Genomic DNA, 23,902 nt, shown 5'->3' on the forward strand with positions numbered 1-23,902 from the left:
AATAAGCAACATCTTCTCCCTGAGCACTCCCAGGAAAGTGACAATGGATACCACTTTGGCTGGATACCACCTGCCAAAGGTAATTAAATATTCCCAGGATCAGATCTTCAAACCTAGCTTTGAGATCATCTAAGTACCCTGAACTTAAAGGTGTCATGTTTTCCTCTATTCCTGTCCCAAAGATTCACTTGAAAGGGAAGATGTGTGTGTGTGTGTGTGTGTGTGTGTGTGTGTGTGTGTGTGTGTGTGTGACTAGTTTCCCTTCATATTTTTCACTTGATATTTCACTTCATATTTTTCACTTGTCATTTATGGTAATGGATAAGAACAATTTGTAGGTTAAATATCTTTTGGCAAAGAATGACTTTTGTTGTGCTGTGTGCCATCTCAGCATTGCTAATCCACTCCTGTGTAGTGTGAATCTCTGTGGGAATACAGCAGGCAGCAGTTCTCTGTCAGACTTTGCCACAGACCCCTTTTCTTTGCCTGAGGATTAGATCTGCCAGGTTTAGTTTAGAAAATCCTACTTCACAATCCTGAAGTTATAAAATGTTGAAATGTGAAAAGACATGTTATACCAACTGGGTTACTGTCACATTGATCCTGGTTTTTCTAAATAATGTCCCAAGGGTTTTTTTCCAGTTTCTACTTATTAGTGCTTAATCAGGAACATTCTGTCTCAAAATGAAAGTTCATCCAAGGCAGGCAATATAATTATTAGGAAAGGAGATACAGGAACAAACAAATTGTTAGGCAACCATTTAAATCTGTAAACACTTAGCTCTTTCAAAATTTCTTACTTAGTTTTCAGAATAACTCATCTTATAGAAGAGAAATTGATGCTTGCAGAAATTAAACTTGCATGAGATCTCTCAAGTTTAAAAGTGACAGAGGTTTGGATTCATAACCAGACCTGTTCACCATGCTCACTCCATAGAACTTGCATTGCTTTAACTGTTAAAAAGAATATCTTTTTCATTTTTCTGCAATGGCTTTGTGAAATTCCCTGTCTTAAGACAGAATTCTGATCACAGTTACCTACTACTCTTAAGATCTCTGCAGAGAACTTTCCAAGGCCACCAGCCTCCTCTTTCCACTATACACAATTTCAATTCCTTCCCTTGCTTTCTGATCACTTTGGTCAGCCTTTGTGGATCTAATGTCTAAGATCCTTAGAATGTCTTGTTCTCAAGGATGATCTCCATAGGTAGAACCAGAACAGCAAACCCACTGGACATTACTTGGTGGTTGTCACTGCGGTGCTAGAAAAGCAGATGGTGCATGCACTGTTTCTTAACTCACTGATAATTTATGGGTGGAAGATGAGGTCTGAATTCCTCAAATGTTGGCTGCATTATTCTAGACATTCATTGAACTCCAATGAACCAACTCTAATCACAGTCCTGGAAATTTAATTGACCATATGCAACAGAGATAAGGAGCTATGCTTTTGCATCAGACAGACCTTGTTCTAATGATGGATCTACCTCGTATGTATGACTCTGAGCACATTATTTAACCTCACACAGTTTCAATTTCTTCATCTGGAAAATACATTTAAACCCACCTTACCAGATCCATGTGGAGGTAAAATAGGTTGTATATGTTAAACTTCATATTCACAATAGCAGTTATTATTCTTCATTAACCCACTGTAGTGGATGCCTATACACTGAGGGAGAGTGACCGTTATGAGTCAGATAGCCTTTGCAGTAAGAGTAACAACTTTGAACTGTGAGAAGGTGGATAGTTTGACGTAGTTAAATCACACTCACAATATACTCTGTTTTCAGGGTGTAGAACAGAGGACAAAAGCATAGCTTGAGGTTATTACAGGAGTTTTAGGAAAGAAAGATTCCTGCAGTAAGGTGGCAATGGGAAGTATGGAATTTTTACAGAATTAAACCAAGGCTCTAAACAAGAAGCAATAAAAGCTACAGTAACAATAGGCTCTAAAGTGTATGGGGGAGGATCTGAATCCCCCAAAACCAAAAACTTTACATACTACTTAAAATGCCAAATTTTCAACAAAAACTTATTTAACATGCCATGAAACAGGAAAGAATTAAAGCAGCTACTAGAAGCAGTCTTTCAGGAAGCCCCATTATTGGGTTTACTAGACAGAAGCTTTACATGATCATGTTCAAAGAATCTAAAAAGAAACTATGTCAGAATTAATTGTGCACACACAAACCCTTATACAACAAAAATAATTAAATGACAGGAATTACCACATACCTGTCAATATTAACACTGAATGATAATGGTTTCAACTCCCCCATCAAAAAAGATCGATTGGCAAACTGAGTTAAAAAGGAAGACCTGATAACTTCCTAAATTGAACTCAAATGACTCAGCAACAAAGAGAAAGGATTGGCTAATGGAACTACATGAAATTAAGAAGCTTTTGCACAATGAAAAAAATGGTCACCATATTAAAGAGGCAGCCCACAGAATGGGAGAAAATCTTTGCCAGCTATATACCTGACAAGGGTTCAATAACCAGAATATGCAGGAAGTTCAAAAACTAAACTCCCCAAAAGTCAATGACCCAATGAAGAAATGGGCAAATGAACTCAAAAGAGTTTTTTCAAAGGAAGAAGTCCAAATGCCAAAGAACCACATAAAGCAATGTTCAACATCCCTGGCCATAAAGGAAGTGCAAATCAAAACCATGTTAAGATTTTACTTCATTCCTGTTCAAATAACTATCATCAAGAACACAAACAACAACAAATGTTGGCAAAGATATGGGGAAAAAGAAACGCTCACAAACCATTGGTGGGAATGTAAATTAGTACAACCACCTTGGAAAACAGTATGGAGGAGCCTCAAAAAACTAAAATTAGAACTGCCATATGATTCAGCAATACAACTCCTAGGGATGTTCCTGAAGGAATGTAAATCAGGTAACAATAAAGACACCTGCACACCCATGTTTATTGCAGTGCTATTCACAACAGCCAAGCTATGGAAACAGCCAAGATGCCCCACTACTGATGAATGTTGATGAAACTATTTTTGAGCTTTCAGAAGAATCAGTGAAATAAAAACAAGCCAATAAATTGTTGTATGGGACAAAATGAAAACGGAATGAAGAAAAAGAACAAAGCTTTAGAGACCTGAGGTACACAATTAAATGTATCAAGTGGTATGTAAGGGGGGGGACAGAGGATTGGAACAAAAGCTAAAAAAAGTTTGTTTCAAGAAAGAATGACTTTTAAATTCCCAAATTTAATGAAAAACATGATCCAAGTTCAACAACAGCAGCTAGGTTAAACTTGAAGGTATATGCACCTAAATACATCATTGTCAAGAAGTGTCAAAATGCAGACAGTGAGATTTGAAAGCAGCAAGGAAGAACTGTATCATCTCCATAATTATGAGCTTGATGTTCGCCTGAAGCCAGAGAGTAGCGGCATGACATATTCAAAGTGCTAAAAGAAAGCACTGTCAACCAACAGTCCTAAACCCAGCAAAATCAGATAGGAACATAGGAGAAATGAAGCCATTCCAAGATAAACAAAAACAGAGATATGTTGGTAGCATTTCTGTCCACAAAAGACACTGAAGGATGTGCTTCATGCTTTGGTAAATACTAAAGGATATAAGGACTTCAAACAGTAACTTAAAATTTAACAAGAAATGTCTAAATAACCAATGGGTCAAAGAAAAAAAATCACAAAGGACATTAGAAAATACACTTAGATAATGGAAAACAAAACACAACATATCAAAACTTGTGGGATTCAGCCAGGCGCCAGTGGCTCATGCCACTCAGGAGGCAGAGATCAGGAGGATCACGGTTGAAAACCAGCCCAGGCAAGTAGTTCGAGAAACCCTATCTCAAAAATACCTAACACATAAAGGGCTGGTGGAGTGGCTCAAGGTGAAGGGCTAGTGGAGTTCAAGCCATAGTACTGAAAAAAAAAAAAACTTGTGGGATTCAGGTAAAACAGTTCTTAGAAATAAATTTAGAGCTATTACTGTCCACATCAAAAAGTTCTCCAATTAACAAGCTTTTAAGCATAAGAAACTCACAAAAGGAAAGCATATTATTTAAATGAAAAGAAGGAAATACTATAAATGAGAAATAAATGAAATGGAGAGTTGAAAAAATCAATAAAGACAACTAAAAGAAACTCAAAAGTTGGTTCTTTGAAAACATTATAAAATTGACAAAATCTTAGCTAAGTTGTTTAAAAACACAGAGTTCAAAATACTAAATCAGGAATAAAAAAGATGACATAACTAATGACCTTTCAGAAAGAAAAATAATTATAATGAGTTGGTATAATTTTTATAAAAACATATAGGTAATGTAGATGAGGTGGACAAATTCTTTTTTAAAAAGCCACAAACTATTGAGACTGAAGAAGAAATAGAAAATCTGCATAGATATATAATAAAGATGTTGAATTAGTAGTTCACACACACACACAAGAATGCCAAGCCCAGATGAATTAACTAATGAATACTTACCAAGTGTGTGAAGAACAGACCTCAACCCTTGTAAATCCAGTCAGCTTCAATGTCCAGCTGCGGCTCCATCCTCAGCATGATGCTGTGTGCCAGGGCAATGTCAAAAAGTTTCACAGCCCTGCATTTCCTGATCACACGCCCTTGGAACTACCAGGAAATGCAGGATGTGTGCTGCGATGCTGAAGTTCTCTGTCAAAGCTACATCTATGTTTCAGATCCTGCAGGAAATTTGACCTTGACTAAGTAGAAACTTTGTGATTGTGGAGAGTCGGAATGTTGACTCTCTACTGCCATCCAATTATCTTAGGCTATCTTAGGCCCTTTAGTAAAATAATCATTTAATTTAATTTTGGAATCTCATGTACCTGGTGATTATTAGGTAAACTTCTCAGAATGTATTCTTGATGGACCAGGAAAATGCAACCAACCCCAAACCAGAGAATGTTACAATATGAAATCTATAAAAGCAATTTCCTAACTGCTTTGTTATAGTCGCCTATCTGATACCCCCCAAAATCTGTTCATTGAAATTTTGATTTATGACATTGTTCTTTGGCTATGAAAGTTCATGCAACCTCTTGCATTTGCAGATCCTCAATTGATAGTCTCCATGAGCACAGCTATTGTTGTGTTACTTTCAACAGTGCTGTGGGGAATAAATTGTTTTACAATCTGGTCTAATTAAGCTTGGGCCCCTCATCAGGAATAGTCTCTGAAGACAGTCTTGTCTTTGCTGTGGCCCCAGGAGGCCCTTTTTAGCTGTCTCTTTCCTCAGTTTTTCCTGGAAAACTCATAGCTAGCCTGTCATTTAGCTGTAGCTTCATGGAGCTACCAGACTCCTCTTAATTGCTTATGACCCAGATCTCTATCTTGGAGGACATTAATGTCTGAATTTTGTGGCTAACCTATTCAGTGTAGGATCATTATTCTATGGACAAGCTGGGTGAGAACAGTGGTGGCCCACTATTCTCAAACTGCTGGTCTCTGGCAATATTTCTGCCAACAAGTAAGGAGTGGGTAGAGGAGGAAACTTGGAACCCTCAGTCACTCTCTCCTAAAATAGAGCTTCTGCAGTGTGGAGTTTTGGTGATAGGTAATGAGAAATGCTGAAAGTCTTTCCCTTTTGGAAAGATACTATATCTTTCAACTGGGAGTGAGGGAATGTGTTCTTGGCTATGAATGCTTAGTAAGGAATTTCTGTCATACTGACATGGGGGAGGAAAGAAGAAAATGAGTTAAGGTTCAGACTCTGGCTGTTTTTACCAAGATTTAGTTGACTTTCTTGGTAAAAGAGTCTACATATGCTGTGTGCCCTTAGAACAGTGTTCAGTCTTAAATCATTCAGTTTTTTATAAATAATTTTTACCAGGTCTGGTTGTTTCCCTAGGTAGAAGATCAGCGGAGCTCCTCCTGCTGTCATTATGAGTCACTCCCTTGTAGCACTGTTTTTAATGCCAAAGAGGTAAAAAGGGAAGGAGGAAGACAACAAACCTAATCACCCATGGAGATGAAAATGTATATATAAATTGTGACATAGTGATTGAATGAATCGTCATATTGAATGAATTGGTAGGTGCCACACATATCAATCAGGATAACAACACATAACAATGATTAAAGCAAATTAAAAAATGAGTTGCATAAAACTTCTTCTAACATATGGGTGTGTAACAGCTGTATTTTAAAAAGGAAATTGTGGACTAGAAAGATATAAACTAAAGTCTGGCTAGTGTCTGTCTCTCTCTTTAGACTTTTGAAGGACTGGAATTTTAGAATTTTGAAAGACTGAATTCCCCACTTCAAATCATTACTTTTAAAAAAATTTTTAAGCAGAATGTGTATCTCTTCAATGTTGCCCTACTATTTCAGAAAGACGTTTCTTGTTTTGAGTGTCTCACAAATGGTGAGACACAGGGAGGCACCACAGATGGTATGGGAGGTTGGATTCTGGAGATCCAGCACTCTTGGTGCTTCAGAGGGGAGCTTCCCAAGGCATAACTAAAGGATCAGGGCCAGGACGTTCCTTCAGCAAATATTAATTAACTAGGCACCTATTACAGATTGCAGTCAGAAGTAGGAGCTTTGATGTAGTGCTTTGTAATCTTGACTGCCTAAAAGGTTGTCATTCCAACCCTTGGATTCACCAATATTTAATGTATAACCTCTGTTTACCAATTTATTTTAATTTTTTTCTCTTTTCTTTTTCTTTATATTTGTAAATGATTATGTGTTTATGTATTAATTAATTTATTTGACAAAGTCTCTTTGTGTAGTGTATGGTAGTCTGGAATACCTTATGTAGCCCTGGCTGACCTGCAGCTCTTCATCCTCCTTTCCTCACCTCCTAAGTGTTGGGATGACAGGCCTGGGCCACCCTGAAGGTTTCACCTGTTTTCTCAACCGAAGATGGGACTAGCAAGATCATCTCCTGCAACTCTGCCAAACCGAAGATATTTATGTAAAGAGCTGAGTGCTGCCTGGTATACAGTAAGAGCCCCAGAAACGATCTGTGCTATAGTCATTATGTTTACCAGGAAGGGTACAGTAGCTTGGTGAGAGAGGTTTGGAAATCAGAAGCTCAAATGTCTCAGGAGCTCTCTGAAAATAATAAATACAAGAACTACAATGGCATCAGAGAAACAAGGACTTTTAAATAGGTAAACAACCGTTCTTATCCTGGCCTTTTCCCACCTCACTACTCTGGGAATCCAAAATTTGGCAGCTTCATCTACCTGGTAGAGGGCGGGGCGTTCCAAGTGGGCGTGACCCTGCAGGGAAGGCTGAGTGGGAAGTAGGAGGGGCAGGGAGGGGTGGGCGAGGAGGCGGGGCGTGGCGAGGGGAGTGGGAGACTGAACCGGGCCGGGCCTTGGGGAGGAGAGCGAAGGGCGGGGGAGAGGCGAAGCGAGGAGGCGGGGACTGGAGTTGGAGGGGGCGGGGGAGGAGCGGGCGATGCTGGGAGCACTAGGTGGTGACAGACAGGGACAGTTCCGTGTTCAGACCACAGAAGAGCGAGCGGTCTTCAGAGCCATGCTGGCGGCGGTGGGCTCCCTGGTGGTCGCCTTCTGGGCGACGCTCCATCTCCGGACGCTCCTGCTGGCTGCTGTCGTCTTTCTGTTTGTTGCTGATTTCCTCAAAAGCCGGCGCCCCAAAAACTACCCGCCAGGGCCCTGGCGCCTGCCCTTCGTGGGCCACTTGTTTCACATGGACTTCAGCCAGTCGCACCTACAGATTCAGCGGGTAGGAGTGGGCAATAGTGCCTGGCTGCGTCCTGACCCTAATCCTGAGCTACAGGACCAGGGACCGGGAAGGGAGGATGGGTGGCTCTAAGGCTGATGCTGGCAACTGATGAGCCCTCTTTAAGCTTTGTTTTCCTTTCTTGTCAACTGGCATCATTCTGCCTGCCCCTTCTAGAGCTGGAATATAATGAAAACGCTTACTATTTAAGTCTGCTAAGTATGTTAAGTTCCTTAACTCAATTAATATGTGTTATCTTGTTAAAAAATTATTGAAACATCTTATTTATGAGATGATTACTTTATCTCTTTTATATTTTTATCCTTTAAAAAAATGCTATGCTTTTCTTCTGGGAGGCTCTATCCCGTATGTAAATGGTGCAATGCCACCTAAATCATCATCATTTCTCAGTTGGATTTCTTCCACCTCCATCCTAACTGAGCCTTTAGCCTTCAGCCTCCTGTCCAGCAGTGCACTCTCACTAAAGTAAGGGGTTTTTTTATATAGGTCTTGTACTGAAATTTTCTCAGTGTACTCACTGTCTACATGCGAGGTTCACATTCCAGCTACTTGGGACCTTCCTTCCCCCAGCCTTCCTCCACCTCCAAAACATCTCCCTCCAGGGTTCCTAACTCTCAGAACTCTGTATTCTTAAAGTTCTCTCAACATCCAAACGTTCTCATGAATCCTCAGCTGACTTTCCTGCCAGCACAGGTATCTTGTGGAGATCACACTGTGGCAGGTGACTATGAAGTTTAAACAAAACGGTGCAATTGGGTAATAGTGTTGTTTGATTCTTTTATATTCTTGCTAACTACCTACTGATTCTATCAATCGCTGAGAAAGACAGGTAAAAATCTCCAACTCCATTATGAGTTTGGCCGTTTATGCCATCAGTTTTTCTCCATTCCCTTCTAGTGACTTTTCCTTCATGATATGAGAACAGAGTTTGTGAACACATTTAAGATTGACATTGTTTTGATTTATTGACCCTTTTAGCATGTAATGTCCTTTTTTATCCCTAGAATTATTCTTTGCCAGAACATCACCTATCACCTGTTATAATACAACCATGTCAATTTGTTATGGTTAGTATGTGAATGATATATTGGAAATGAATGCTTCTAGATGACATATAATTGGGTCATTATCTCTGTCCATTAATTGTTGAAGGCACACTATTTTTTCTTCTGTTCTTTTTGATACATAATGATTTATGTTCATAATTTTATTGCTTGTTTTCTTTTTTTGTTTTTTTTTTCTTTTTTGCTGTTTTGCTCTGCTTCTCTTTCTTATTTTCCTTTATGCTACTTGGACATTATTAAAATAATTTGAATTTAGTTTGTGGTGCTCTGAGCATATTTCTTTGCATCATTTTTCAGATTATTGATCTAAAGATTACAATATACGTATGTAGTTTGTTGGACTTGGCTAGTATAAACATGTTCTACTTCATTGAAAAATAGACACATTATAAATACTTAGTATCCTTGACCCCACCCCCTTTATAATTGTCTTAAGAATTGTCTCTACATACAATAAGTACCACATCAGACAGTATTATAATTTTGTCTTTAAAAGTCAAATGCAATTTTGAAAACTCAAGAAGGAAAAGAATAAACTACTGTATTTACCCATTTACTTACTCTTCCCATTGCTCATCTCTGATGTTCTAAACTTATAATTTTCTTTTAGACTTGAAGAACTTTCTTTAGCTATTCATCTAAAAAAGTCATAGCTTCCCTTCTTCTAAGAATTTCTTTCCTTCACCTTCAGTTCTGCAGCTTTTCAGACATTCTTTCTGCAAATAGTTTTTCAGACTCAGATATTCTTTTTCTCTCCCACTGGGACTGTTGGATTCTGATGACACAACTGTGAAATCTCTTGGTGCTGGGCCACAGGGTCCTGAGGCTCAGTCTTTGTTGTTTCTAATCCATTTTCTCTGTGTTGTTCAGACCAGATACTTTCACTTTCACAGTATACTTCTTACATTACTGCTCCATTATTGAACTGTTCTATGGAGTTTTTTATTTGGCTTTTGTAGTTTTCTGTCCTAAAATTTACATTTGGTTCATCTGTATATCTTTTATTTCTTTGCTCAGATTCTCTATTAATTTGTTTGTTTCAAGGGTTTGTGTAGCTCTTCATTGGAACATCTTTAAAATAGCTGCTTTAAAATTTCACTATCATATAATTCCATCATCTGTGTCATCTCAAATAGATATCCTCCTAGTGCTGAGTAAGATGAGTAACACTGTACTATATCCTAGACATATTGTGTATTAAGGTATAGGACTTACTATGGGTACTATGTGCATCTTTTACTTTAGCAGGTGCCTGTTGAGGTTCTGAATGCTCACATTTGTAAGCCATATTTAAAATGTAAATTTAGGTTATAAGCACTTTATAGAGTTATTCTAGGCTTCCCTGCTTTCTGCTATCTCCTCTTACATGAGTCCCCACGCACACGCACACACACACACACACACACCCACATTCTTATCAGCACGGCATGGGGAGAAGGAAAGTAGAGACAGAAGCTAGTGACCCTTTGGGTAAGGTAGCCACATACTTTACTACTACAGGAATAGAAGTCAGCGATCTTCCAACATCTGCTGCATGGAGAAAGGAACCTTGTTTTTACTGTAGGACAAAGATGGTAATCAGAATTCTGTCCCCAGACTCCTCTTGGGGGTCTGTTTAAGTAGCTTACGTGAGGAAGTCCCTATTCAGTCCACAGACTCAGTAAAGGAGACTCATAGATAGGGTGAAAGACAAGGTTGCACCCATGACCTCTACAGTGGCAACACCTTGTAGGAGCTAAGAGGACAACCTTTTGTTTGCCTCTAAGACATAGAGGTAGAAAAGCTAAACGTTATTTGCTCTATTGAGCTGCACACTTCCCAACTTTTGGCTAAAGAAAGTAACCTTTTCTTGGAGTTTTATATCTGTCAAATGGAATTCTAATCAGTAGGCATAACATAGAGGACTTTTATTTGGCAATGTTTGGATTAAGAAGTTTGATCTGTGTCTTTATTTTGCTACAAAGATAGATGTGACTACAGAGGTAAATGACTTCCCTAATGTCACAAAAGTGGCTAGTAATGAAATAGAGATAGGATCTTAATCCTGCCTGGTGAGTTTTCATCACACTGTTTATTTTTATTTTGTATAGGTTTTCTTTTTTATAATTTTGGGTGTAAACAAATGATGTTAATTGCTATAATTGAGTTGTAATTAAAGTCTTGCAATGAGAAATATTAATACTGGAACTTCAATCCAGATTTTTATGTTCATATTAATTTAATCTTTATGAATGGTAAACATGTTAGGTAACATCTGGTGTTATTTCCATTTTGCCGTGAAGAAAACTGAGTAAGAACAAACAGTAATATGATTTGTCCAGGTTATTCTGCTAAATATGACAAAGCAAGGATTGAACCCAAGATTTTTGACCTGTAAACATATACATATAGGCTCATGCCACCCTATATTTCATGCTGTAAGTAGAGGATAATTGACTTTCTATGACATAGTTAGATGATGTTTATTCATAGACTTATTTTATCAATAAAATAAGTGCTTAGCATGCCAAGAACATTACAAGGCAGCATATGATGAAATGAGTAGTAAAGATTCTGATAGCTAGTTGGGATATCAGGGTATTGAATCACAGTGAATGTTAACCCATGGGGCTATGCTTTTGTAGAATGGTGGAATAAACTGGATTGAACTTTACAGGAATCTCTGGCAAGGTACTAAGTGGAATAAAAGGGACAGGAAATTTTCAATGGAGCAAAATGCATGAATTAATACACTGAGAGAGACAGTGAAAAACTCACTGGTTTATATGGTATGTGGGAAATTTTACTCCATCTCCCCTCCCATTTTCTAAACTTCCTTTCTTGTGGCTTCTTATACGAGTACTTATTTAAAGGAATGAAAATCTTATTGGCATGCACTTAAAACAGCTTGTAACAAAGGAACCCCAAAATGCACTGTTGTAAACAAGATCAAAACTTACTTCCTCTCTCACAAAAGAGTTTAGGTGTAACCAGGGTGTCTAGTATAGGAAGGTGGCTTTGTACCACAACCTCACTGAAAAATTCTTTCTTCTATCTTATTACTTTGGTCTTCCAGCAGCACCATCTTGTGGAAAGGGTATGTGGTAAACAAACAGCTTTCATTAAGAGGGTGCACACATAACCGCTACCACCTCCCAATTGCCACACCTAGAGAGGCTGTGAACTGGGATTTTTTAATTAGGAAGTCTTGTGGCCAACTTAGACTTAGGCAATACTTAGGCAGCTCCATCAAGCAGAATGAAAGGAAAACATCTTCATAACTTCACTGAAAGATGGGACCTATAGAGTATTTTGGAAAGAGCCCAAACTATATTTAGCTATGTGCTAAATTTCTATTACTCTTTCTTCTGAAAACTGAGGATACTTTATAGGATTATTATAAGTATACAGTAAGTAATTAGTATCAAGTAAATGCCAGGATCTTAGTTCATAGTTGATACCTATGAATATATTCCCCCCTTCTTTCAAAGCTTATTCCAACACACTCAAGAAAACCCAGTTGTTGGCTGCATGACAGACATTATATGTATGATATATCTGACCTGTTTGCTAAGTGGAGCCCAATCAGAACACTCTCTGGTCTGTGCTGTTCCTTTTTTCTTTATTTTTTTTGTTCTTGTTCTTGTTAATTGTTTGTACTACTACCAGAGCCCCATTTCTAAAATGCACAGTCTTAAATATGATTAAAAATGATAATTTGTACTTTAATTCAATTATTTTAGTTAATTATGACAACAAACCTATGGACAATAGCTAGTAATATCCCGTATTTTATACATTTAGAAACTAAGATGTAGAAAAGTTCAATAATTTTCCCTCAAATCACACAGAAAGTAAGAAGCAGAACCTAGATTCAAGGAGGTTCTAGGATTCCTAAGTCCATCTCCTTCAGTACTCTCACATCACCTCGCCTATGCTGTCATCTTCAGGCTTCTAACTGGAAGCCAAAGAAGATCCAAATATTTCACCTGGTGATAAAACTCCACAGTGTAGCGACTACTTGCCCGACTTGTGTCCTATCTCCCTTGTCACCAGAGAAGTTATTTTTTCCAGGAGACTTCCTTGGTCCCTTGGTCCTCTTCTGTGCTTCCTAACTTTCCCTCATCAAAATAATAGTAATATAACATTGATTTTTTTATCTATATGCTCCATTAGATTGTCAGTTTCTTGACCTATTGAACTCCACAGCACCTAGCATTGAACTGGGACTCGACAGTATTCTCTAATAAACCTTAATCCATCCAATCTGAGTAACTCCTTTCTGTTCCCAAACACCCACATTTGTCATCCTTTGCATCTTCATATGATGATACCATAGGCTAACTTGTCTTTATCTTCACAGTACATATCATTTTGCTGGCATCCTGACCTTCATTGAAAATCTGGCTCAAACTCCATTTCCCCTTAGATGTTTCCTTCCTGTCTGCAGTGGAAATTCATCTCTTTTTGTAATAGTTGTGTGACACTTTCTAACAGCACTGTTGCATATGTTATCCACTATCCATTACCCATTTTTCTGCACAAGTCAGCCTCTCACAGTTCTCTCATCAGCAAGATCATTATTCTGAGCAGGAGTTCGGGGCCCCAGGAGCTGTACACAGTCACGCACAACTGAACTCATGTGTATGGAATTTACAGGAGAAGAGATCCATGACATACACTGTCTTAACCTTTACTCATAAAAGGTTAAGAACCACTTTTATAAAGATTTATTACTTGCTTACTTTGATTTCTTTTTTCTTCCTTTTTTGTACAGAAATTCTTTGAGGTATAAATGCACACACATTAAGACAAAATTTTGAAATGAAGTTTAGCAAGAGCAACAGATTTTTATCTCCCTTTGTGCCCACGCTGCCATCCACACACACATTCCTGCACACCACACATGCACAGAGAGCAGTGTTTTATAGGACTGTGTCATAAATCTTTCAAAATGTGCACATAGTAAAGATAAAATTATACTTGTAATTTTCATTAGAGGTCTATATATCAATGGAGTAGGGTCTATGTATCAATAAGAAAAAGAACACATACAAAATGTTTGAAATGTATAAACAAGCAACTTTTAAAATGCAGCATAAAATTTGAAGGTGAGTTATTAAATCTAAGAGAGCTATATAAAAAGTATGCATTTCATGTGCCCATTAGGACAAGAGAGAGAAAGAGTACTAGCTCAGTGGTAGGGAGAATTCAAAGTCAACAGATCCTCTTGCCTACTGCTAGTGGGAGGCTGACCTGGTACAGTTTTTCTTCTCTTTTTGTCTTTGTTCTACTTTTTCTTTAGTTCAGGAACTTAGACTAAGGCAAATCTCTCAAGTTTCTATTGCTTGGACTTCATGACTTAATCTGTTGTCTCACTTATCCTTGGCTTCCTATTTTTCATTATTCTAAATCTTCACTTGCTGAGCCTTATTTTTAAACACCTAATACAACTTTGGAGTTTTCATCCCCCACTATTCATTTTTCTGTCTTCTAACTTTTCTTTGCCTTTCATAACTCCTGTTTCAAACCATTGCACTTTCTTTTTCTATTTTCTCTGATTTTCAGTATGTTTTACTTGCCTGAACCATCTTATCTTTAGCTTTTTGTTTCCTCACTCTTTGCTTTTTAATTTTTAACAACTTATTTAATGATGTATGTTGAAAACTGTGCTCTTTCTTACAAAATCATTTCAGATGCTCTCTGGGTCACTTATCCCATGTAAAGTCATTGGCAGAAAGGCCCAGTGCTTTTCAGCATTGTTAAACTAGGGCTCCAAGAGGTCATTTGACCCATCTATGTTTACTTGGTTGATAACACCATGAAAGTTTTATCTAGTTCTGTTGAAGTAGAAATATACATGGGCAGAGAAGACAGAACACTGAGACTCAGTCAGTAGTATTGGAGACTAACTCCCTCACAAGCTGAGATTCAAGCTTGTTTACATTGCCAATTAGAAGTCGTCTAACTTTATCTGAAATTTTCAGCTGTTCCCAAAAATGTCTCCATTGAATATAGTAAATTAGTCAAACAATCTCTCTTGTAAGGCTAAGAAGTTCATCCAGACTTATATCAAAATGAAATAAAAGATAGAATGGATCACACCTGTAATCTTAGCTACTTGGGAGGCTGAAATTGGGAGGATCAAGGATCAAGGCCAGCACAGGCAAATAGTTTGAGAGGCTTCATGTCCAAAATAACCAAAGCAAAATGGACTAGAGGAGTAGTTCAGGTGGCAGGGTACCTGCTTTGTAAGCACAAAGCCCTGAGTTCAAATCACAGTCCCATCAAAAGAAAATTTTGTTTGATTTGTATGTATTCTTGTTTCTTAGAAGAAAAAACATATACTTCTGTTGTCTACCCTTATTAGCAAGACAGGACAGTCTGTTCGAGAAAGGACCATTTGGGGGGTTTTGTTTGTCTTTTGGTGTTACGGGGGTTTTGAACTCAGGATCTCATGCTTGCTGGTCAGGCGCTCTACCACTTGAACCATACATTAAACTATTGCTTTAGTTATTTTTCAGATAGGCTCTTGTATTTTGCATAGGGATGGCCTGAACCACAGTCCTCCTAACTATGTGTCCCACACAGCTGGATCACAGACACTTGCTATTATGCTCAGCTTATTGATTGAGATGAGGATTTTGCTAACTTTTTGCCCAGGATCCTAGAGATCCCTGCCTCCTGAGTAGCTGGAATTACAGGTGTGCACCACCATGCCCAATGAGATAATGACATTAACAGCAGACTTTTGGTCAAGAACAAAGAATGGACAGAGTTTAGGCTGTCTTAACAGTGAGCAAAGGGTGGTGGGAGGAGACCAAATCCATTTCACATGTTCTAATGGGCTCTCAGGTCCAGGACTCTAAGAGCAGTGTGAAAGGGGGGCTGTAAGTACATGGGGATGGATGGGGATGAGGATCACAGACAGCTGAAGTAACCAAGCCCTTCTGTTTGATACTGTGACCGCAGCTAGATATAATCCAAGTGAGCAAAAGATTGATGATGGATTGACACAACGTTGTCTATTGAACAGACAAGTTGAAGAAACTTTGTTTACTGATCAAACACTATCATTCAGCTGATACTTGCACAGACTTGCACACTGTTGCTTCTTCATGGACATCCTTGCATCCACTTCTGTCTCTACATAATGCTCCTACCCCTCCTCCACTGCATCTCCCTCCCACATCCACTCTCCCACTCCCACTGAACTCGGAAGTCCTACAGCATCCCAAGCTCATGTCTTTATCTTCAAATCTTACCAAATGCTTGGAAAATTCCCTCTACCAGAAAACAGTTTTTTCCCTTTGGCTACTGTACTTCATCTACAACTCATTGTATAAGAAAAATACTACTGTGGAGTAGTTATGAAGATAATGAGAGAAAATGTGAACAATGCCTAATATGGCACCCAGTGAATATGGCTGTCTGTGACCTAGTGTCTTCCTCCTGGATCTTAGTGTGCTCTTGTTCTCATTGTCACCATAATGTGGGTCTACACACAGAGCTCATTCATTCCTTGGATATGCTGGGTGGCTGTGTGCCTAGAACTAGCAAAGAAAGTGCCTTTCACATTGCTCTTCTCATTCTTCTCACAGAACATTTTGAAAGAAGAGGAATTTTTCTCTTTCATAAGTGGGAAGCTAAAGCTTAAAATCGTAAGCAATAGCCCCAAGAACCACAGCTAGTGAATTATAGAGTCACATGCTCACATAACTCCAGAGCCACAGTGAATGCTCCACAGCTGGCCTCTGCCTTTACTCACCTTCCATACGTAGCAGGTGTTGTTGGTGTTCTCCTCTGACTTAGACAATTTTGATTAACTAAGAAATCCAGGCTTGCTACACCACACTTGTCCAAATAAACCTCAGCTTCTTTGTCAGGACAGAAGTGCTATAATTTTTTTTTGCCTTCATTGCATTTTAGGATGCTTCAGGTTTATTTTGTGTACTTACATCCTTATGCTTCATTCTGAAGAAATGTGGTAGGTGCTCACTCCATTCATATTATTTGAATATATGAATGAATGTTTTACAGGGAAATGTCCAATTCTGAAGTGAATTGAACCTAAGTTTAGTGGAGAGGTAAAAAAAAAATTCAGACACATTCCCATGAGGCTAAGATGCACCCCTCTACACATTTGTGAAAGCACAGTATGAGCTTCTTAACACATACAGTCTATCCCTGAACACACAGACATGTGCACACTCAATTGTGTCTTTTTACTTATTTTTCAGTATGTGAAGAAATATGGGAATGTTTTGAGCCTGGAGTTGGGTGTTATATCTTCAGTGGTTATAACTGGACTGCCCTTAATCAAAGAAGTCTTTACTCACATGGAACAAAACTTTCTGAATCGTCCCATCACACCTATCAGTGAACGTAGCTTTAATAAGAATGGTAAGTTTTATAACTACTGTAAGATATGTGCTTGAAATTTTTATGGTCTGTTAAACATCTGCTTTAATAAGCATCCAGAATGTAACCATATCACCCAGCTATAGCTAGTGGAACACAACATGTTCTCTTTCTGCTTTCCCCATTCCAAACTTCCTCCCCTAGGAAAATTGATGTGGGTCTGCTTCCTTCTGCTGCTGTCTCTTTTTGCCACTAGTTTCTTATTCTTGTCATACAGGTTATCTCCACCCTTCCAGTCTGTGTAGAACAGTTTCCCATGAATGCTTAAAATTATCACTAAGTAAATTCACACATTTAAAAGTGGATGTCACAAGGGAGGGGTGAGGATAGGTAAGACACCTAAAAAATTAGCTAGCATTTGTTGCCCTTAACGCAGAGAAACTAAAGCAGATACCTTAAAAGCAACTGAGGCCAATAGGAAAAGGGGACCAAGAACTAGAGAAAAGGTGAGATCAAAAAGAATTAACCTAGAAGGTAACACACACGCACAGGAAATTAATGTGAGTCAACTCCCTGTATAGCTATCCTTATCTCAACCAGCAAAAACCCTTGTTCCTTCCTATTATGGCTTATACTCTCTGTACAACAAAATTAGAAATAAGGGCAAAATAGTTTCTGCTGGGTATTGAGGGGGTAGGGGGGAGAGGGAGGGGGCGGAGTGGGTGGTAAGGGAGGGGGTGGGGACAGGGGAGAGAAATGACCCAAGCCTTGTATGCACATATGAATAATAAAAAAAAAGAAATAAATAATTTTACTGCTTTTCCCTCTAGAAAAAATAAATAAAAAAAAATAAAAGTGGATGTCAAAACCTCAAACCTACTAATCAAACCAAGTGCCATTTTTAAATGAGCCCCAATTCCTCTTTGAAACAATCCATCAATTCTACTTCCATCCATTTTACTATCTTCTGTGAGAAGCACATGAGTGACAGAGCAGTGAGATAAAATCCAAGTTCTTACATACTGAATGGGGGGGGGGAAGATGGCATTGGTTATCTATAATAATTAAAACCATATAGTGTTATGAAGTAAGTGCAGGAAGTACTTTTCAGAGGTGTGTACAGCTGTTCTACAATTCATGGAAGAGAATGGAAGTAAATGGCAATTCATTTAGTCAAGTGAAGAAACAATCAGTCAAATGAAATAGAATACGAAGACTCCCTGAAATGAGGACAGAGACTTTGAAGAACTGAAGGGGATCCAGTGTGGCAAGCACATGATTTAAAGAAGATAATGAAATGCAGATGAAATTGTTGAGCTTTGCTAGGAGGAACCCATGTAAGTTCTTGCTAAGAATGTTGGTTTTTATCTTAATAACAGTGGAATCTTCTGAATATTTTTAGGTAGAGGAAGGAACTCATTTAGGTGACCATGCAGAGTATGGAATAAAGACAGCAGGAAAACTTTGTTTCATTTTAGGTTAGAAAAGATCAGAACTTATATAAGGGAAATGGCAGGAATTGGCATTCCTTTAGACCAGGATGGTGGCAGAGAATCTACATGAGTTCCTGGTACTCAAAAGGAAAACCTAACAAGACATGATTACTTGAATGAAAGGAGACTGAGGTATTGAGGTGACTCCCATAGGGGCAGATGTTGGAAATAGGAACAGTGAAAGGAAGATAAGGTGTTTGGTTGAGTTTGGCATGTGTGGAGTGTCTGTAGACAAAAATCATGAAATTAACTATGGATATGGAGTCTCAACTGCCTTCAATTTGACAACCTCAGCACATTGTTGTATATATGGGTCTAGAGGTCAGGGACAGAACTAGATGGTGACTATCAAGAGATGTTATTTAAAATTTTAGGAGTTGATGATATATTACAGAAATGGAGTAGGAGGTGAGACCTAATCTCAAAGATTTCCACCATTTCAAGATTTTATAGAACAAAATGAGCCAGCAGAAATGTGAAAGATTACTAGCAGAGAATTAAGAAGAAAATCTGGAAGCAAGGGACCCTGAGCTCCACCAGAAAGAAGTGTTTCAAGAAGAAATGTCTAGCTGCTAAAAGACCATAAAATGTGAGGTTGAAAGGGTTCCTGGATTTGACAACATGTCGGCCATTTAACTGGGATGGTGGAAGCAAAGGCAGATATTAAAAGGAAGTGAGGAATGCTCTAGGAGTGAAGAAATGAAGCCAGGTATTGTGGTACATGCCAGTAATCCCAGCTATTAGGGAATTGATGGAAGGAGTATCTTGAGTTCAAGGCCAGCCCAGGTAAACTTGATGAGACCCTATCTCAAAAACAATATAAAAACAAAAGAGCAAGGGATGTGGCATAAGTGATAGACCACTTGCTTAGCAAGCTCAAGACCCTGGTTTCAATCCCTACTACCACAAATAACAACAGCAATAGTAATAATAATAATAATAATAAATGTGAATAAATGGAAAGCAGCATAGTATTACCTGACAGTTAAACAAATGAAGGTCTGCTGAGTATATCATAGGGTTCTTCCCTTGGCTCCTTCTGGTCTTTCTATGTGAAATATTCATTGTTCTGGCTTTCTTGAGTCATTTCCTCATCTTTTAAAGTTCTCCATGGATAAAATCTCTGCTATAAAGACTTTTTTTTTCTTACTAAAGAGTACAGATGGACCTTGCTTATCAATGATTGCATCTTTTGTATTTAGCTTTACGTAAATATACTAACTATATGTATGTGACTATTAATCAAAGCATGGGCTTTGAGATCAGGAAGACTTGCCTTTGAATACCTGGTGAACTACTTACTAACTGTGTGTCCTTGCAAAATATCCTTAATTCTTTATCCTCTGTTCCTCAGTTTTTTTCCACTGATACAATGAGCCAGGGAATGTTAATAAACCTGTATATTTTGCTTGAGTACTAAATTACATATAATGTTTTAACAACTTACTAAAAATGCCTGATATTGCAAGCTATCAGCAATGTCAGCCATTGTGTTCATTGCTGTGAGATTGTTTCTCTGAATAGTTTTCATGTGCCTTAATGTCCCTCCTTCCCATCTGATATACATTTCTATACTACTTACAAAATATCTGCATAAAAATCAGGATACCATAAAGCTGACTTTCATTTTCCAGGATTAATCATGTCTAATGGCCAGATATGGAAGGAGCAAAGAAGGTTTACTGTGACAATGCTAAAGAACTTTGGTTTAGGAAAGAAGAGCTTAGAACAGCGCATTCAGGAGGAGGCCCAGCACCTCGTGGAGGCCATAGAAGAGGAGAAAGGTGAGCATTTTCATGGGCAGTGTAGGAGGTAGTGGCTCATTCATTCACTAATCAGATGCTTATTAAGTGCCTAAGCCCTTGTCCCATTCTCAGTACTGTGCTGGGCACTGAGTATAGAACAGTGAACTTCCTGCCTTAGGAGTGCTAGAACTAATCACACAAGGAAGGGCATTAGTCACAATATTGAATTAACTTTTAATCGTCATTTTTACTTGGCTGGCATTGACTGAGTCCTTGTTTTATGTCAGACACTGTTTAGGGTCTGTGGCCAGAGCCTCTTATGATTCTCTACTAGGTATGTCTTGTGTCATGTAGAGTAGACTACAGATGGGCTGGGATGTAGCTCGGTGGTACAGCGCTTGCCTAGCATGCACGAGGCCCTGGGTTCAATCCCAGCACCAAAAAAAAAAAAAAAAAAAGAAAGAAAAGAAAAGATAGAGTAGACTATAGAAAGTAGAAATAAATCAATGACCTTGTAGCAAACATCCCTTCCATCCCCCACCTCCAGGGAAGCCTTTTGACCCTCACTACAAGATCAACAATGCCGTTTCCAATATCATTAGCTCCATCACCTTTGGGGAGCGCTTTGAGTACCAGGATGATCGGTTTCAGGAGCTGCTGAGGTTACTAGATGAGATCACATGTTTGGAGGCATCATTGGTGTGCCAGGTAAGCATTTTGTCTTCCCATATCTTAGATAAGGATGTTGGGGCTGATTCAGACAGATAGGTTCCTCCTTTTCAATTCTTGGATTTTTTTGAAGCTTAAATAAAACGTCAAATTGAATTTGACACAGTTATGTGAAATCCTTCTGCTGACTTTGGTGTTTTTAATAATATGAAACATTTACTACACACAAAAAAAATTCTAACATTCAGGTAAAGTACCAAATTTCACATGATGTGCAGGCATGCCTCTAGACTTGTCCTTCAAAAAAAAACAAGTCTTGTATTGCCTGGGGTCCTCTCCAAGTACCTCCCAATATATCCATCTACCTCTCCTTTAAAGGCATCTTCTGAGTGTACTTTCTAACTATGCAACTTTTGAGATTCATCTGTATCCCTTGCTTTTTAAAATTCAGGCTAGCAGAGCCTTGTGTGACCTTGCACAGTTTGTTAATCTGTTCTCTAGTGTTGGGTGTTTGAGTTGTGTCCAGGTTTTGGATGTTATGAATATAGTTGACATGAATATTCTTATCCAAGTGTTCTTGTGGACATCCACTCATTTGTCTTGCATTATATATGGACATAAAATATCCTTAAAGATTGCAAAATTGGATGCAGTATTTACTTGCCAGTCAACACTTAATACTATTGATCTTCTAATTTCATTAGGTCTAGCACTTTGGGGTTCAATCATTACCCTTCCTTTGGTGGGTCCTATACCCCCAATGTTTGTCCCTCTAAGCCTTTCAGTCTGCCAAAAACTCTACTCAGCATCTTGGTTTCTCAGCCATTTTCCTGAATTGGGAAGACACTGCTATAGAAGTATTGACCCCAATTGCTAAGATCAGTCCTCTGGGCTTCCTTCTTCCACTAAGCCTGTGCCTAAAGTTACCTTACTATTGTTGTATATGCACATATGAGTTTGCATATACATGTATGAGCTTGCATGTACACATATGTGTATTTTTAATTTTTTTTCTAGTGGTACTGGGCTTTGAATTCAGGGCCCTGCACTTATTAGTCAAACATTTTACCCCTTGTACCATTTCTCTATCCCTTATCCCTTTCTTCTTTTAAGGTTTTTTGTTTTTTGCTTTTTTTTTTTTTTTTTTAGATAGGATCTCACATTTTTGCCCAGGCCAGCCTTGGACCATAATCCTCCTACCTATTCGTCCTATGAAGCTAGAATTACAGACCTGCACCATACCTAGCTTGTTTGTTGATATGGGAGTCTCAATAACTTTTTTTTTTGGCCTGGTCTGGCTTTGAACTGTGACTCTTCTCTATCTTTGCCTCCTAAGCAGATGGGATTACATGCAGGAGCCACTGCACCTGGCCATATATTCTAAATGTTGGTGTTCTCCATCTGACATTATTTTAAAACTTTTTAATTGCTTTAGTTGGGAAAAAAGCACTTCAATTTGGAAAGTTGCAAACATATATTAAAGTAGAAAATATAGCCATAAGTCACTGTGTGTTCACCAATCAGCTCCAACAGGTATCAACATGGCCAACTTTATTTCACCTGTATCCATGTTGCACTACTGCCTTAGACCCTTGAATTTTGCAGTAAATTGTAGACATCTAATTTGTAATGGTGCTTGCAAGAGGATTTAGTGAGCTAAATTTTCCTACTAAAATGATAGATTTATCTATTGCTTCTTGTGTTTCTGTCAATTTTTGTTTTATGTTCTTTATAACTCCATTGCTAGGTACATACAAACTTAAATTGTTATTTCTTCCTACTGAAATGAAATATTTATAACTACTTAGTAAGTTATTTATGTCTATTATTATTTCTTACCCTAAAGACTGATTTGTCTAATATAAATGTTACTAATCATTTTCCCCCAGTTTTCACCTAGTTAGTTCTTTTCTATCCTTTTACTTTTAAACTCTCTATGACCTTATGTTTTAGATGTTTACATTTTAAACAGAATAATTCTGAATGTAAATTTTGTTACAAATTTGACAATGTTTATCTTTTTATTGAATCATTTGTTTCTTTTTCTTTTATCATAATTGACACTTGAGAATGATGAATGATCATTTTGTAGTTTCTACGGATGTGATTTTTCTCCTTTTTGGACTCATTATTACTATTGTATGTTCTTACTTTACTTTTCCATGTATTTATTTAGAAGATTAACATTCTTTCCTATTATTTTAGTATTTACCTTAAAACTTTTGACATTCATGAATGGCCAACACTAAGATTAATGCATTTATCCTGCCCAAAAATAAAACAAGATCTTTAGAACACCATCTCTGAGCACTCCTTTAGGCTACTATCCTCATGCATTTTAATTTATTCTTTTTAACAGAAAAGCTCATAATTGTGATTATTTTACAGAGTCAATGTCTATAGTCACATATTTACCAGCATCAGTTTTCCTCATCCTGTCTTGTACTTTACAGCCCCCTTCTGAATTTCATTTTAGTGTGAGTTATGTTATGGTAAATTCTTTTGATTGCAGTTATTCAAAAATATTTCTATGTAAGGATTTCCTCTAAGTTAGTCTTGTGCTCTCTTTCTGGAGATAGGCCATGAACAAAAGTAGCCACTTTGCAAATCAGGAGAAGAGTTAGGTTTGGGTACGTTGGTCAGGTATGTTTAGTTGAGACCCACTAAAACTAAACACATGAAATAACAGAAGCATTTCATTACTCACAGATCCACAGGAGGAGAGGTGCCCATGAGGGTCAATGGGCAATCTGGAGATGGCAGGGAGCTCAACCATGAAAGGAAGAGAGTATTATGAGATGAGGCCTTCACTATGGCCACAGGGGTTGTCTCCAGGTGGCAGTTTGGTTAGCTT

The 23,902-nt window shown here is 38.1% G+C and overlaps 1 protein-coding gene across 1 annotated transcript in view; it reads left to right on the forward strand.

The window, feature by feature from the left end:
• The first annotated feature begins 7,435 nt into the window (after nucleotides 1-7,435).
• The window catches only part of Cyp2j2 (cytochrome P450 family 2 subfamily J member 2), a 37,715-nt gene continuing 21,248 nt past the window's right edge, over nucleotides 7,436-23,902 (forward strand). The window contains exons 1-4 of the mRNA XM_020160601.2: nucleotides 7,436-7,719; nucleotides 17,021-17,183; nucleotides 20,269-20,418; nucleotides 20,927-21,087. Of these exons, the coding sequence (XP_020016190.2) occupies nucleotides 7,510-7,719; nucleotides 17,021-17,183; nucleotides 20,269-20,418; nucleotides 20,927-21,087 (684 nt within the window). The 5' untranslated portion in view covers nucleotides 7,436-7,509. The remainder of the gene's footprint in view (nucleotides 7,720-17,020; nucleotides 17,184-20,268; nucleotides 20,419-20,926; nucleotides 21,088-23,902) is intronic.

This window comes from Castor canadensis, chromosome 7 (genome assembly GCF_047511655.1).
Source record: "Castor canadensis chromosome 7, mCasCan1.hap1v2, whole genome shotgun sequence".
Classification (NCBI taxonomy): Eukaryota; Metazoa; Chordata; class Mammalia; order Rodentia; family Castoridae; genus Castor; species Castor canadensis.